Source organism: Eriocheir sinensis, chromosome 13 (assembly GCF_024679095.1).
Source record: "Eriocheir sinensis breed Jianghai 21 chromosome 13, ASM2467909v1, whole genome shotgun sequence".
In the NCBI taxonomy this organism is placed as follows: Eukaryota; Metazoa; Arthropoda; class Malacostraca; order Decapoda; family Varunidae; genus Eriocheir; species Eriocheir sinensis.
In genome coordinates this window covers 19,182,110-19,196,556 of record NC_066521.1, presented here as the reverse complement: position 1 = coordinate 19,196,556, position 14,447 = coordinate 19,182,110, and the positions used below count along the sequence as shown (strand labels likewise).

General features: G+C 43.2%; 1 protein-coding gene across 1 annotated transcript in view; it reads right to left on the bottom strand.

Annotated features, from left to right (window-relative positions):
* Nucleotides 1–14,447, bottom strand: part of LOC126997814 (cAMP-specific 3',5'-cyclic phosphodiesterase, isoforms N/G-like) — a 141,028-nt gene that overhangs the window by 95,344 nt on the left and 31,237 nt on the right. Inside the window, exon 2 of the mRNA XM_050859026.1 lies at nt 9,093–9,509. Coding sequence (XP_050714983.1) covers nt 9,093–9,307 — 215 coding nt within the window. The 5' untranslated portion in view covers nt 9,308–9,509. The remainder of the gene's footprint in view (nt 1–9,092; nt 9,510–14,447) is intronic.

Sequence of the window (14,447 nt, the reverse complement as noted above, 5' to 3'; positions counted from 1 at the left end):
ACTTCTTGTTCTTGTAATAATTCGTGGTCTTTTTCTTGTCATCATTCTGGGGTTGGTCCCATCACTGAAAAGGTTAATCACGCTTGCGGTTTCTCCTTCAACTTGCACAGAAGGGGCGAAGAGAGAGAGAGAGAGAGAGAGAGAGAGAGAGAGAGAGAGAGAGAGAGAGAGAGAGAGAGAGAGAGAGAGAGAGAGAGAGAGAGAGAGAGAGAGAGAGAGAGAGAGAGAGAGAGAGAGAGAGAGAGAAAATGGTGGAATATTCGTAGCAGCTATTTATACTCATTTAAATGTCAAGATCACCCCAAAGACCCCCGCACGTGCACACACACACACACACACACACACACACACACACACACACACACACACACACACACACACACACACACACACACACACACACACGCACACTAAAACTATGTCAGCCATCGCCATCACCACTACTACTACTACTACTACTACTACTACTACTACTACTGCTATTACTACTACTACTACCACCCCCTCTACAGGTAAATTGGTAAACACAGGTGGTCTTCGCACAGGTAAGCAGGTTGTCTGTTCGTTTACACTCAGGTCATAGAGTGCTGACCACCCCCTCCCCCCACTTCTCTCTCTCTCTCTCTCTCTCTTTCTACCTCGTAACCTTTTAATTTTTATGTCCAGAATGATTGATTTTTCATTATTTTGCTACTTTCCTTTCTTTATTTCTTTTTTTCTTTTCCTCTTTCTTTTTTTCTCCCTTTCTTCTTTTCGAGTGTATTTCCTTCCTTCCCTTCTTTCTTCTTTCCTTCCGTCATATTTTTCTCTTATTCTGACATTCTCTCTCTCTCTCTCTCTCTCTCTCTCTCTCTCTCTCTCGGCAGATGATGGATAAATACTTGAACTTTTCCATTAAGATTAAGTAATTCATTTTTTTTCTCCCATACAAAGTTTTTAATAACACCTTCTCACCCTTTCCAAGATCAGTCTTCTCAACTTTCTTTTCACTCTGGACTTTAATTAATTTTCTCACCTTTATAAAATTACTCGTGCGCTGCAAATACTTTCTTTTTTATTTTTTTTATTTTTTTGACGTAGCCTTTCAATTTTTTACTAACTTTCTTTTTCCTGATCAAATTCCTCTTTTGTATTTTTTTTTCTAGTTCGCCTTTCAAATTTTTCACTAATATCTTTTATCTTTTTTTATTATTTGCTTTTTTTTCTAGTTCGCCTTTCAAATTTTTCACTAGTATCTTTTACCTTTTTTATTATTTGCTTTTTTTTCTAGTTCGCCTTTCAAATTTTTCACTAGTATCTTTTATCTTTTTTTATTTGCTTTTTTTTCTACTTCGCCTTTCAAAATTTTCACTAATATCTTTTACCTTTTCTATTATTTACTTTTTTTTCTACTTCGCCTTGAAATTTTTCACTAACTTTTTTTTCTTCATATGGGTCAGTACTTTCCCCTCTATGATCATCGCCACTCCCTTCTTTCGTTTTTTTTCATGTAAATTCTGTAACTTTTTGTCATTTTTTTCCCTTTTCTTATTTTTTTCATATCCTTCATTTTATAACACTAAACATTCAACCTTTATCATTTTTTTCTAGTCTCAATATACTTTTTCTAACCAGCTATTTATTTTTTTTAACTCCAAACTCTTATTGCTTTTCTCTCTATGATATTTTCCTCTTTTAATATCCTTCCTTCCACACAGTAAAAATAGCAATGTTTATCGTTTTTTTAAAATTTTCTAATCTTCTCGCATTATACTTTTTTAATTAACAAACTATTAAACTCCAAACTCTTATCGCTTTTCTCTCTATGACATTTTCCTTTAATATCCTTTCTTCTATACACTAAAAATAGCAACCTTTAGCCGTTTTTTTCGTTTTCTAATCTCGCATTATACTTTTTTAATTAACAAACTATAAAACTCCAAACTCTTATAATTTTTCTCTTTATAACATTTTCGTCTCTTATATCCTTCCTTCTATAACACTATAAATATCGAACCTTTAACAGTTTTTACTAATTTTCTAATCTTTCAGTATAACTTTTTTTCTGTTCTTTAACCAACAATAAAACCTCAAACTTTTTATCGCATTCTCTTTAATCTTTTCCTTTCCTAGTAATTTGGGATCTTTGGAGGGAGAGACACCTTTACCCTGCTCTCCTCATTCACACACACACACACACACACACACACGCACACACCCACACACACACTTTCTCCCCTCGCTTACTCTCTCCCCTCTCGCCTGTGTGTGCTCCCCTCATCACTCCCTGCAAACACAAACCTCCACTAACTCCCCGGGAAGTAGAGGGGAGAGGGAGAGAGAGGAAGGGAAGCGAGGGTAAGGTAAAGGCAGGGGAAGGCAGCGTCATTTTCACAACTTGTTCCTTTTAAACTTGTATAATTTCCCGACGTTTGTGTCCAGTTAGCGTCACATCACACGGACCCGCACGTCCTCAGGCACCGGCGGCGAGAGTATCGACGCGTGGGGCTGAACCGTGTGTGTGGGAGGGAGGGAAGGAGGGAGGGGGGGAAGGAGCAAGGGAGGAGGAGGAGGACCGGGCTGGGAGGTGGTAGCAGCAGTGGTAGGTGAAAAAGGAGTATTGGGAGAGAGAGGGGGAGGAAGAGAGGAAGGGTAGAGAGGGTGGAAGAGGGATGGGAGGGAGGAAGGGTATGTTTAGTGGTGCTGGAGAAGGGTGGAAGAAAGGGAGGAAGGGTGGAGGGAGAGAAGGTTGGGAGGGTGAGTGTAGTAGTTGTAGTGGTGGTAGTAGTAGTAGTAGTAGTAGTAGTAGTAGTTGGAACTCATCGCTACAGAATACGGGGTGTGTGTAGATGGAAAACGGGGTGAAGGGGGAAGGGGGAAGGAAGGGGTGATAAAGTGAGGTGTAGAGATAGAAAGGGTGATGATGCAATATGTGGTGAGGGGAAGGGGTGATAACTAAGCTTGATGGTGGGGTGAGGAATATTTTATGGGGTGAAGGGGAGGATAGATAGATACAGAGAGAGAGAGAGAGAGAGAGAGAGAGAGAGAGAGAGAGAGAGAGAGAGAGAGAGAGAGAGAGAGAGAGAGAGAGAGAGAGAGAGAGAGAGAGAGAGAGAGAGAGAGAGAGAGAGAGAGAGAGAGAGAGAGAGAGAGAGAGAGAGAGAGGGGGGGGGGGGCAGAGAAACACAACACCCCTCACAGGTACCATCACCAGTAACACAAAACCACAAAGAATAATACGAATAATGTGAAATCGTGTGCACAGAAACCCCACATACAATACAGTCACAAGTACGCACACACACACACACACACACACACACACACACACACACACACGCACACAGACGGACAGGTGTAGTCAAGGGGGGGGGGGTGGAAGGTTAGCGGAAAAGCGTACACAACAGGTAAGACAAGGTGCACATGAGCCTTGAAAGGTTTACATAAGGTACACAAGCGGCTGACAAGTTTACATAAGCAGAGTGTAGACGTCCGAGGCATGTTTACATAAGGTGTGTGTGTGCGTGTGTGTGTGTGTACGTAAAGGGTTGGTACACATGAGTGCGTACAAACAGGTGTTCACGGCTCTCGCAAGTGTACAGGGGAAGGGTTCAAGTACCTGTGTGCCCACCTGTGTTACATTTGCAGGTGAGGAATGAGTCAGAAATAAACACACAGAGAAAAAGTTACGTGTTTATAAGCGTACAAAACATATATACATTAAAGAGTAGTAGTAAAGTAGCAATAGTTGTAGTAGTAGTAGTAGTAGCAGTAGCAGCAGCAGTAGTAGTAGTAGTAGTAGTAGTCTACGCACGCCTCGCGGAACTAATCTCAGAAAAGAAGCAACAGCCAAGGAGCCACGTTGTCGCCTGGATGAGGTGTCGCCTCTCGTTCTCCCTGCTCAGGTCGGCCATCCTATGTCTCAGGGGCACCAGACACTCTGGCCCAAAAGCCACCACCATCTCCAATATGGACTATGAAGCCACAGTGGTGGAGAGTGACATTAGGGTGGGTCGGGAGTGACTTGAATAGGGAAGGAAAGGGGGATCTAGACGTAATAGATGATAGGTGATTTAGTGTCAGGTAGTATTAGTGATATGGTTGGATGCCACAGTCATTAGCGAACAGAGTTGGGGCTAATGACCTCCAAGCTATGGAGCCCTCCATGATTATGTGTCGGGAAAATAAACATGGGTGGAGGTATCATTTATGTTGTAGTAGCAGTAGTAGTAGTAGTAGTAGTAGTAGTAGTAGTAGTAGTAGTAGTAGTAGTAGTAGTAGTAGTAGTAGTAGTATATTTCACATTGTTTTGCTTCGTTTTTTTAATTCTTTTCATCTATATATCTATCTACTGTTCCCTTTCCTTTCTCTTCTTCCTATACTTCTTATCTATCATTCTTTCCTTCATTCTCTCTTTTTATCTATCTTTCCTTCATTCTGTTTTTTTTTATCTATCTTTCCTTCATTTTATCTTTCGCTTATTTTTTTTACGTTATTTATTTTTTTATGTTGAAGTTTAAACTCCCTTCCCGCCACTACTATAATTACACGCCACACGCAAACACGCTAAACATTTCTTGACTAAACACACACACACACACACACACACACACACACACACACACACACACACACACACACACACAGTCTCCCCCCCACAAACACTCCCACCTCTCCCCCCTCCCCCCCCCATCAAGACGTCTGAGCCAAAATTTAAGGCTTCCTCCGGAGATGTAAGATGCAACTCCCCCGCCGCCACAGCCTCCACCTCACCACTGACATACCACAGATTGCGTCACCACCAGAGGGCGAAGAGAACGAGGAGGAAGAGGAAGAGGAAGAGGAGGAGGAGGAGGAGGAGGTAACATTGATCCACCCACGTACTTCATTAAGCCACAATCACAAAATCATCTTCCTTTTGGCGTCACCTCAGAAACGATTCAATTCACGTAAATACCGAAGCCTTTGATCCGATACCCCCCCTCTCTCTCTCTCTCTCTGCGGTGACGTGAGTGGCTGAGAGGCTGGCGTGGCGATGCGTGTGAACCGTACTTCGAGATCCGTCACGCCAGGTAAGGTTCGTGAGCCCCGCCCGTTCAGGTAATGATCGAGTAACAGGTGACACAGGTAATCGTGCTCCGTGACTCTTCGTGTGGGGTAAAGAGGATCGAGTCTTAATAGCGTTGAATCTCTTATCCTATTGTGGTGTAAGAGGATTAAGGGTGATTTAGTAAGTGTTTGAAGGGTTTATATGTTGCTAGAGGATCTGGTAATACTGTAAGGGTTTTAAGAGTGCTCAGTGGAGGGTTTGGTGTGAGTTAAGGAGGATCAAATGCCTTATATTAATAGGAGATTGGGTATTATGTTAGTGGTTTGAATACTTATATGATTGAATGCGTTTATGAGCTTGTGAAGGTTAGGTGGTGTTGTGAAGGATGTCATGTGAGTTAAATAGGATCAAATGCTTTATATGGGGGATTGAGTATTATGGTTATAGGTTCGAATACTTATATGACTCAAAACGTTTATAATCTTGCGAAGGTGAGGTGACGTTGTTTAGGGTGTTGTGTGGGTTAATAATCAAAGAGAATCCAATCCTTTGTCATTGAGGTATAGAGTATTAGGGAGGAGATTCGAATACTTTTATGCTTCAAAACGTGAGGTGGTAGTTTTTACGGCTTATTATGATGATCGCTTTTTTCCAAGTCGCTGGTGTTGACTAAGAGGATTGGAATGCTTATTATGTTGCATTAAGAGTGTTGACGCTAAGCCTTTCAAGTGTTCGGGATAAGAGGAGGAGGAGTCTTGGAGTGAGTCAGTTTGGAGTGCGTGTCGACAAAAGGAGGATTACAACAGAATCTAAGAGTGTGTTTGGACATGTGAATGCGATTAGTCTGTGTATAAGTGACCACGATAACGAGGGGGGGTGAGGGGGGGTAGGGGGAAGAAGGGGAAGGGGAGGGGTAGGATGAGAGTTGGGGATGGGTAAGATGAGCTAGGAAGGTGTAGGAAGAGATGAGAGAGAGGGGGGAGAGGGGAAGGAGAGAGAGACGGGAAGAGAAGGGGGGGGTAGGGAAAGAGGGGGAGAGGGGAGAAGAGGTGGAGGGATAGGAGGAGGAGGGGGTGTAAGATAGAAGGGGGGGAAGGGAAGAGAAGGAAGAGTTGGGGGTAGGTGAGGAAGGGGAGAGGGGGAAAGAGGTGGGGGTAAGAGAGGATGGGGAGAGGAGAGAAAGAAGGGGAGGGAGGAAGAGCTGGATGGGGAGAAACTAAGGAGGAGAGGGAAGAGGGAAGGATGAGAACTACTTATCAATATTTCCTTTTAACAAACACAAATATTTACCTTCAATTTAAAGGATGCTGAAGTAATATTGGATAAAGTTTTTTTTGGGGGGAGAGGAGGAGGCGGGGGGGAGGGGGAGGGGGGCGCAGTGACGGCTCTCGTGTCTAATCCGTTTATGGGGTCACGCTGTCAGCCGCACCTCATTTCCAGCGCTGTTTCGACGGGGCGTATTTAATATAAGCCAAAAAGGACGATGGGTCATGAAAACTGCACGTCAGACTCTTGTTTACTATTCGTCTGTACATAACATGATATTTCTTATAGCTATTCTACTCTTTCCAACGCTGTTTCGACGGGGCGTATTTAATATAAGCCAAAAAGGACGACGGATCATGAAAACTGCACGTCAGACTCTTGTTTACTATTCGTCTGTACATAACGTGATATTTCTTATAGCTATTCTACTCTTTCCAGCGCTCTTTCGACGGGGCGTATTTAATATAAGCCAAAAAGGACGATGGGTCATGAAAACTGCACGCTAGACTCTTGTTTTGGATTCGTCTGTACATAACGTGATATTTCTTAGCTATTCTATTCTTTCCAACGCTCTTTCGACGGGGCATATTTATATAAGCCAAAAAGGACGACGGATCATGGAAACTGCACGCCAGACTCTTGTTTTCGACTCGTCTGTACATAACTTGATATTTCTTAGCTATTCTAACCCCGAATAAGTTGTAGGGTCGTATTAAGACATTTCGCCGCCCAAGAAAACATATTTGACAAGGCTTTCGTAGGAGTTGTGGGCATTTAAAGGAGTAGTTTTATGACCCTGGTGGTTGTTTGATCCTTCCTCTGCATTTTTTTTTACAGCAAAGGCAAAAAAACAAAAAAACAAAAAAGGAAACAATAATGAAAAAAAAGCTCGCTACTCACTGCTCCTAATGTACCGTGAACTTGAAGAAACACTCATTAGAACCTGACTGGCCCCCTCTTTGACCTTTAGAAACAGCTGATGTGAGATGCGAAAGTTTCTTATAATACCGATCACAGCAAAGAGTCGGACAAATAAACAAGAAAAGCACTAAGCATTATCATCAACACTGCACATCGGACTTTCTTTAAATTCGTCTGCACATTATATATATATTTTTGTAATACCGATCACAGCAAAGAGTCGGACAAATAAACAAGAAAAGCACTAAGCATTATCATCAACACTGCACATCGGACTTTCTTTAAATTCGTCTGCACATTATATATATTTTTTTGTAATACCGATCACAGCAAAGAGTCGGACAAATAAACAAGAAAAGCACTAAGCATTATTTTCAACACTGCACATCGGACTTTCTTTAAATTCGTCTGCACATTATATATATATTTTTTGTTTGCTTCTCTAGGCACTTAAAGTTCCAGGGAAGTGCACTGTTTGGGGCGGCTATTTTTATTGTTTACATCTGAGGCACTTCCTTATCATGTCATTACCTCCATCACTCCCCTCACCCATACCCTCCATCTCTCCTCTCACCCTTAACCTCTAACTATCTCTCTTTTAAAGGTTATAAGGATTTTTTTTTTCTCTGCACGTAACATTATATTTTTTTTAACCTTTCTGGCCACTAAAAAGTTATTAATAACAAATCAGAAACACATCTAAGACACAACGGCTTTGTATTAGTCTGCACATAACATGATCTACATCGTTTTGCTTTTCAAAATATCACACAAACGTTATAGCGAGAAGCCAGAAGGACATAGAAGACTCACTTTTTTTTTTATTCGTTTGCAAAGTACATTATATTTTTGTTTTGTTTTTCAAGTTACCAAAAGCTTATAATTGCAGGTCAGAAGCACAAACAAGACAAACTTTTATTTTTCCCCTTTTTTTTAACTCTTCACACAACTCGTTATATTTTGCATCTTCTACCTTTCAAAACGTTACAGCAACACTCCGGACACAAGAAAAACACACACACTTGCTTCTGTACCCACCAACACGTAGTACCAGGCTGCCAGGAACACAAACAGGGCACTCACGCCACCGCCACCACCACCACCACTGCACGGTACCGTCGGGGGCCACAAAAGTCAACGAGAATCTGCACCCTTCACCGGATGCCCCTCGGAGGAACCCTCAGAGCCTTGTGTGGGCGGCCGGGGACTCGGAACACTCCCCTGGCGGCTTACTTCACAGAGCATGATCGAGGCGGGTGAAGGAATGGACGGGAAGGGGAAGGGGTCGAGGAGAGGAAAAGATGGAGGAAAGAGAGGGAGGAGAGAGGAAGGGACAGATAAAGAGACAGGAGATTGGCGGAGTCAGAAAGAAAGGAGGGACTGCGAATATACGGTAGAATGGATGAGATAGAAAAGGAGGAACAGATAAAGGACTAGAGAGACAGAAAGAACGGAAGGACTGGAAAAAGGAGACAGGATAGGAGAGGAAAGAGTAAGTCTGGGAAGAGAAAGGACAGGAGAAAGGAAAGGAATGGAGAAAGAACGAGGGAGGAATGAAAGAAGACTGAATAGGAGAAGAGAGTTGGCGTATAGGTCAGAGAAGGGCGGGGAGGAGGCAGATTAAACTAGAGAGAGAACTGGAAGGAGGTAGATGAAACGAGAGACAAGCGACGGGAGAGGGGCGGAAATGGGACGTGACGCAGGAGGGAAAAAAAACGAGACAGGCTTCGAAACGGGACCGATAAGGGACAGACAGATAGACAGAAAGACAAAGGAGTGAGGAGAGATAGAGAAAGGGAGGAGGCACTCAGACGGATTACGGAAAACACACACACACACACACACACACACACACACGGAGAAGGCCCATGCTCACCTGTGTCGTCTCGGGCCGTCACGGAACTTGCGACACTTTCTGCAAATCCTGGACGAGGACCGGCGGGGGCGCTGGGGCGAGGGCGTGGGCGTCCCCTCCTGGAAGGTGCACGTCTTGCGGGCGGCGGCCGGGGCGTCATGGGCGGCGGCGGAAGGGCACGGGTTGGCCACCGCCGTCATCCACGCCCACCACACCGACACCATAACCGACAACATGACTACACCCACGACACCCTCATGACCCACGCCGCCCGCACACAGCACATACGTCCCCCGCGCCCTCTCTCACCACCACGGGCGCCGCACACTCCCAGGGGCGCCTCGGAAGTGGTCCTCGTGCAGAAGACTCCTGGATGATGCCCTGAGTCACATCCCGGGGCCACCAGGCGGGCCGCACACCGCACACCGGCCTCCCGCGCTACTGACGGGGTTTAAAGGCGCATTTCAGCACTATTAGCTTCACCGGCACACACACGGCACGCGAGAGGGGCCGAGGGAGGGAGGGACGAGGCAGGGGACCGGGGGACGCGAGGAGCACCGAGAAACACGTCTGCACAGCGCGGGGTTCGGCTGGTCACTGAGAGGCGGTGAGGCGAGGGCCGTGTTCCCTTCTTTTCGGCTTACTGTCACGGCGGGCGGAGGTGAAAATACAATAAGGAAGGCGGTGGGTGCTCTCTCTCTCTCTCTCTCTCTCTCTTATTGCAGTGAGTGAACGGCCCCGACAAAAGTTCTTAGGCTCTTCACTTCCTCTTCCTCGCCTTCTGTGACGTCACGCCCCCTTCCTCGCCACAACAGGTTCGCGGCGCCGACCAATGAAAACAGAGCCCCGGGTGACGTCACTGGTGAACCCTCCCTCTCCCTCCCCCCCTTCTGCACCACCAGTAGGACACGAGGAAAAAAAAAACGAGTAAATGCGGCAAAAAAAGAAAAAAACAATAGATAAAAAGAAAAACACGAACCGAACCGCGACGCAAAAACAAAAACGACCAATAAGACACGAGGGAAAAAGAGTGAGAGAGAGAAACGACAAAATTCCACATAATAAAAACAAGAGAGAATGACGTAAAAAAAGAAAAACAAAAATAAAGAATAAAAAGTAAAACAAATACTCTCGCAATTAAAACAAAACGGCCAATATGACAAGAGGGAGAAAACAAAAACAAAAACAAAAAACAAGTAAAGTCCACCTAATAAAAAAACAAATGAGAATGCGGCAAAAACAAAAGATGGAGAAAAAAAGAAAAAAGATAAAAAGTAAAACAAGAATTCAACCTCGTAATAAAAAAAAAAGAGCAGAACAAAACGACCAAAGAGAGAAGAGGATCGTTATTATTTCCTTACTGAATGAGAGGAAAAAAAAAAATAATAATGAACGAAGGAATAAGAAAAAGGAGAACGAGGAGATACGAAGAGGAAATAAAAAGTACATAAAACAAGCAAACACACACACACACACACACACACACACACACACACACCCTAACCTAACCCCTCCACCCCCCCCCCCACACACACCCTAACCTAACCTAACCTAACCCCCCCCCCCCCCACACACACACCCTAACCTAACCTAACCTAACCTAACCTAACCCCACCCCCCACACACACAGAAGACCACCACACAATAAAAAAAGGAGTAATAGGAAAATGAAAGTACCATTATTATTTTGACTGAACGAGAGGAAGGAAGAGAGGAAGAGAAAAAGTTAACAATGAACGAATGAACAAAAAAAAAAATAGAATAAATAAAACAAAAGGAGAAACGAAGCGAAATGAAGTGAAATGCACACCGATCAGCCAGAAACGTGTTTTAAACTTGTCTTGATTTGCGGTGTGAGTGAAATCCAATCTCCGTACACTAAGAAAAAAGAAAGAAAAAAAAAGCACGAAAAAGAAAAAAAGAAGAAAAAAAAAGAGAAGGAGGAAGCAAAAAAATAATTGGAAAGTTATCTGTATTTGTTCTGACATGAAAGAGAGAGAGAGAGAGAGCTAGAGAGAGAGAGAGAGAGAGAGAGAGAGAGAGAGAGAGAGAGAGAGAGAGAGAGAGAGAGAGAGAGAGAGAAAAAAAAAGTGAGCACGTAGGGGATACAATTTCACACAGAGGTATAAAAATAATAAAACAAACAAACAAACAAACAAAAAAGAAACTGAGTTATCCTTCCTCTTGCAAAACTAATAAAAAACTTGCAAAAAAATAAAAGAAAATAACCACAAAAAATACACACACACACACACACACACACACACACACACACACACACACACACGAAAATCTCCTTACTTTTTATCCACCTCGCAAAACCAAACACAACCCTCTGACCAACATCCAAATTTGACCCTCCTCCTCCTCCTCCTCCTCCTTCTCCTCCTCCTCCTCCTCTTGACCCTCTCTCTGACCTTTCTCTGACCTCCAGGTGACCCCACGAGCGCTACCACCTGTCTTACGTATTTGCACAACATCCAGGTAAGATAAAAGGCAATCTCGCCCATCACCCAACGGAAAGGGAAAGTCAATACAGGTGTTTGTTGATCAGGTGATAGGACAGGTGAACGCTTGGAGGGAAACGCACCTTAAGATTGATAGATAGATAGAAAGAGATAGATAAGTGGGTAGGCAGGGAGGAAGGTAGGTAGGTAGGTAGGTTATAGATAGGTAGATTGACATAGAAAGATGGATAGAAAGATAGATAGATTGGTAGTTAGTTAGATAGGTAGAGAGATTGGTAGATAGATAGATAGATAGAGAGAGAGTGTGTGCGGCGTGTGTGTGTTTGAAAAAAAAAGATAGGTAGATTGACATAGATAGTTGGATAGAAAGATAGATAGATTGGTAGTTAGTTAGATAGGTAGAGAGATGGGTAGATAGATAGATAGATAGATAGATAGATAGAGAGTGTGTGCGTGCGTGTGTCAGGGATGGTATCTGTCAACACCCTTCCTTTTCGATACCAGTGATTAAAAAATACGTAAAAAACAACAACCAAGAGCCATTTATCGTATGCGGAAGCGATGTGTTGGTGCCATCAGTCGCTTCGTGCGCATTTGCAGGCTTTGTCAGTCATTTGGGTCGAGAAACTAAGAGGTTGGGGTCCTATCATTTCCCTGTTCCGCATTGAGTCCTGAGTTCTGGTGCTTCCTGGATTGATTGAAGGAGGAAATGATGCGGGTAAACAGCGTCATGAGAAGATGGTATTAAAAAGAGCTTATTTCAGTTCCCTTGCCGCCTAGTGTTATGCTTCTGGGATCGATTGAAGAAGGAAATGACGGAAATAAACGACGCCATGGAGAGATAATGTTAAAAGGAGGTTATTTGTTTTTATTTGTTTTTATTTCTTTTTCCAAATTCTCGTGTTTTGATTCCATCTTTCAATTCTTTAACGAGCGAGTGGCACGAAGCCGGACCAGATATTATAAGAAAAAAATGTATTCGTAATTTTAGCTTAATGAAAATGCAAAAAAAAAAGCTTGATGAAAATGTAAAAAAGACGATAAAAAAGCTTAATGAAAATGCTAAAAAAAAAGCTTGATGAAAATGTAAAAAAGACGATAAAAAAGCTTAATGAAAATGCTAAAAAAAAGCTTGATGAAAATGTAAAAAAGACGATAAAAAAGCTTAATGAAAATGTGAAAAAAAAGCATGATGAAAATGTAAAAAAAGACGACAAAAAAGCTTAATGAAAATGCTAAAAAAAAGCTTGATGAAAATGTAAAAAAGACGATAAAAGAGCTTGATGAAAATGTAAAAAAGACGATAAAAAAGCTTAATGAAAATGCTAAAAAAAGCTTGATGAAAATGTAAAAAAGACGATAAAAAAGCTTAATGAAAATGTAAAATAAGACGATAAAAAGTATCTGAATTCACATTTTTTTCTCACTTTTTGTTACTTAACTTAAAATGATGACTTTCTATACGGCCACTATCCACGAAACTAGAAAAAAATGCAATAAGTGAAAAAAAGGATCTATCTGCTTTTAATATATTTTTTGTTTTACTTCTCGTCACAAAAAAAAAAAAAAACTGTACTTCCAAAAAATGAACATAATCCGCAAAACTAAAAAAACAATAACAACAAAAATACAGAAAAAAACGATCACGCCGAATCCCCCCCCCCCACAAAAAAATTACCCCTCTCCCCCCTCCCCTCAAAATCACCTCACTCCCCTCTCCCCAAAATAATCCCCCCTTCCCCTCTCACTCCGCCCAAATTACCCCTCTCCCCCCTTCCCCAAATCACCCCCCACTACCCCCAAAATCACCCCTCTCCCCTCTCCCCCTCCCCTCAAAATCAGCCTCCCACTCCTCCCAAAATTATCCTCATCCTTCTAAAAAAAGAAAAAATGTCTTGCAACTCCCCCCCCCCCCAAAAAAAAATAAAATTTCCCCTCATCATCACCCACGCCCCCTTAAAATATCTGAATACCGTTTCGTTTCCCCTGAAAATTCCTGCTAAGCTCCGTAATTAGGAACAAAAGGCTCCGAGTTCTTAAAGCCGCGTCTGATCCCTTCATTAGCCAAGGTAGGAACAGGTAACCAGACCCCCCGCCCCTGCCCCTCCCTCCCCCCCCTCCCCCTCCTGTACCAGCTTGCCTCTGCGCCGTCATGATAAGCACTGCACAAATTCCTGAAGGAGTTACGAAGTCAAGAATGCGCGGGACATAACTTTTACGATGCTGATAAAATGTCGCTCGTCATTAGTCAGTTTTATTTTTGGTGTAGAGATTGAAAGAGGGGATGTAGGTAGTATTGTTCTTGTGTGCGTGTGCGTGTGCGTGTGTGTGTGTTCAGACATGCGCAGAATATCGTATTTTCGTAAGTGGCTGCGCATGTTTTGGTTTCAAGTGGACATGAGAAGGGAGGGAAGGGAAGAAGATGGGAAGGGGAAAACAAGAGAAAGGAGGGAAGGGAGGGAGAGGGGAGGAAATAAAGAAAAGAGGAAGGGAAAAACAAGAGAAAGAAGGGAAGGGAGGGAAGGGAGGGGAGGAAATAAGGAAGAGAGGAAGGGAAAAACAAGAGAAAAAAGGGAAGGGAGGGAGAGGGAGGGGAGGAAAGAAGGAAGAAGGAAAGAGGAAGACAAGAGAAAGAAGGGAAGGGAGGGGAGAAAAGAAGGAAGAGGGAAAGAGGAAGACGGGAGAAAGATTGGAAGGGTGGGAGGGAAGGGAGGGGACAAAGGAAGGAAGAGATGGGAGGAGGAAGTGGAGGAAGAGGCCGATGGTAGAGGTCAAAAAGGTGAAAGGTCAAACTAGTTCCAGCCTTCACGCAAAAAATAAAAGAAGAAAAAGAGAGAAGAAAAATATATTCGCACACGCAAGACCAATTCCTAGCCCGCTCAGACCTCAGACCATTCCCAGACAGACC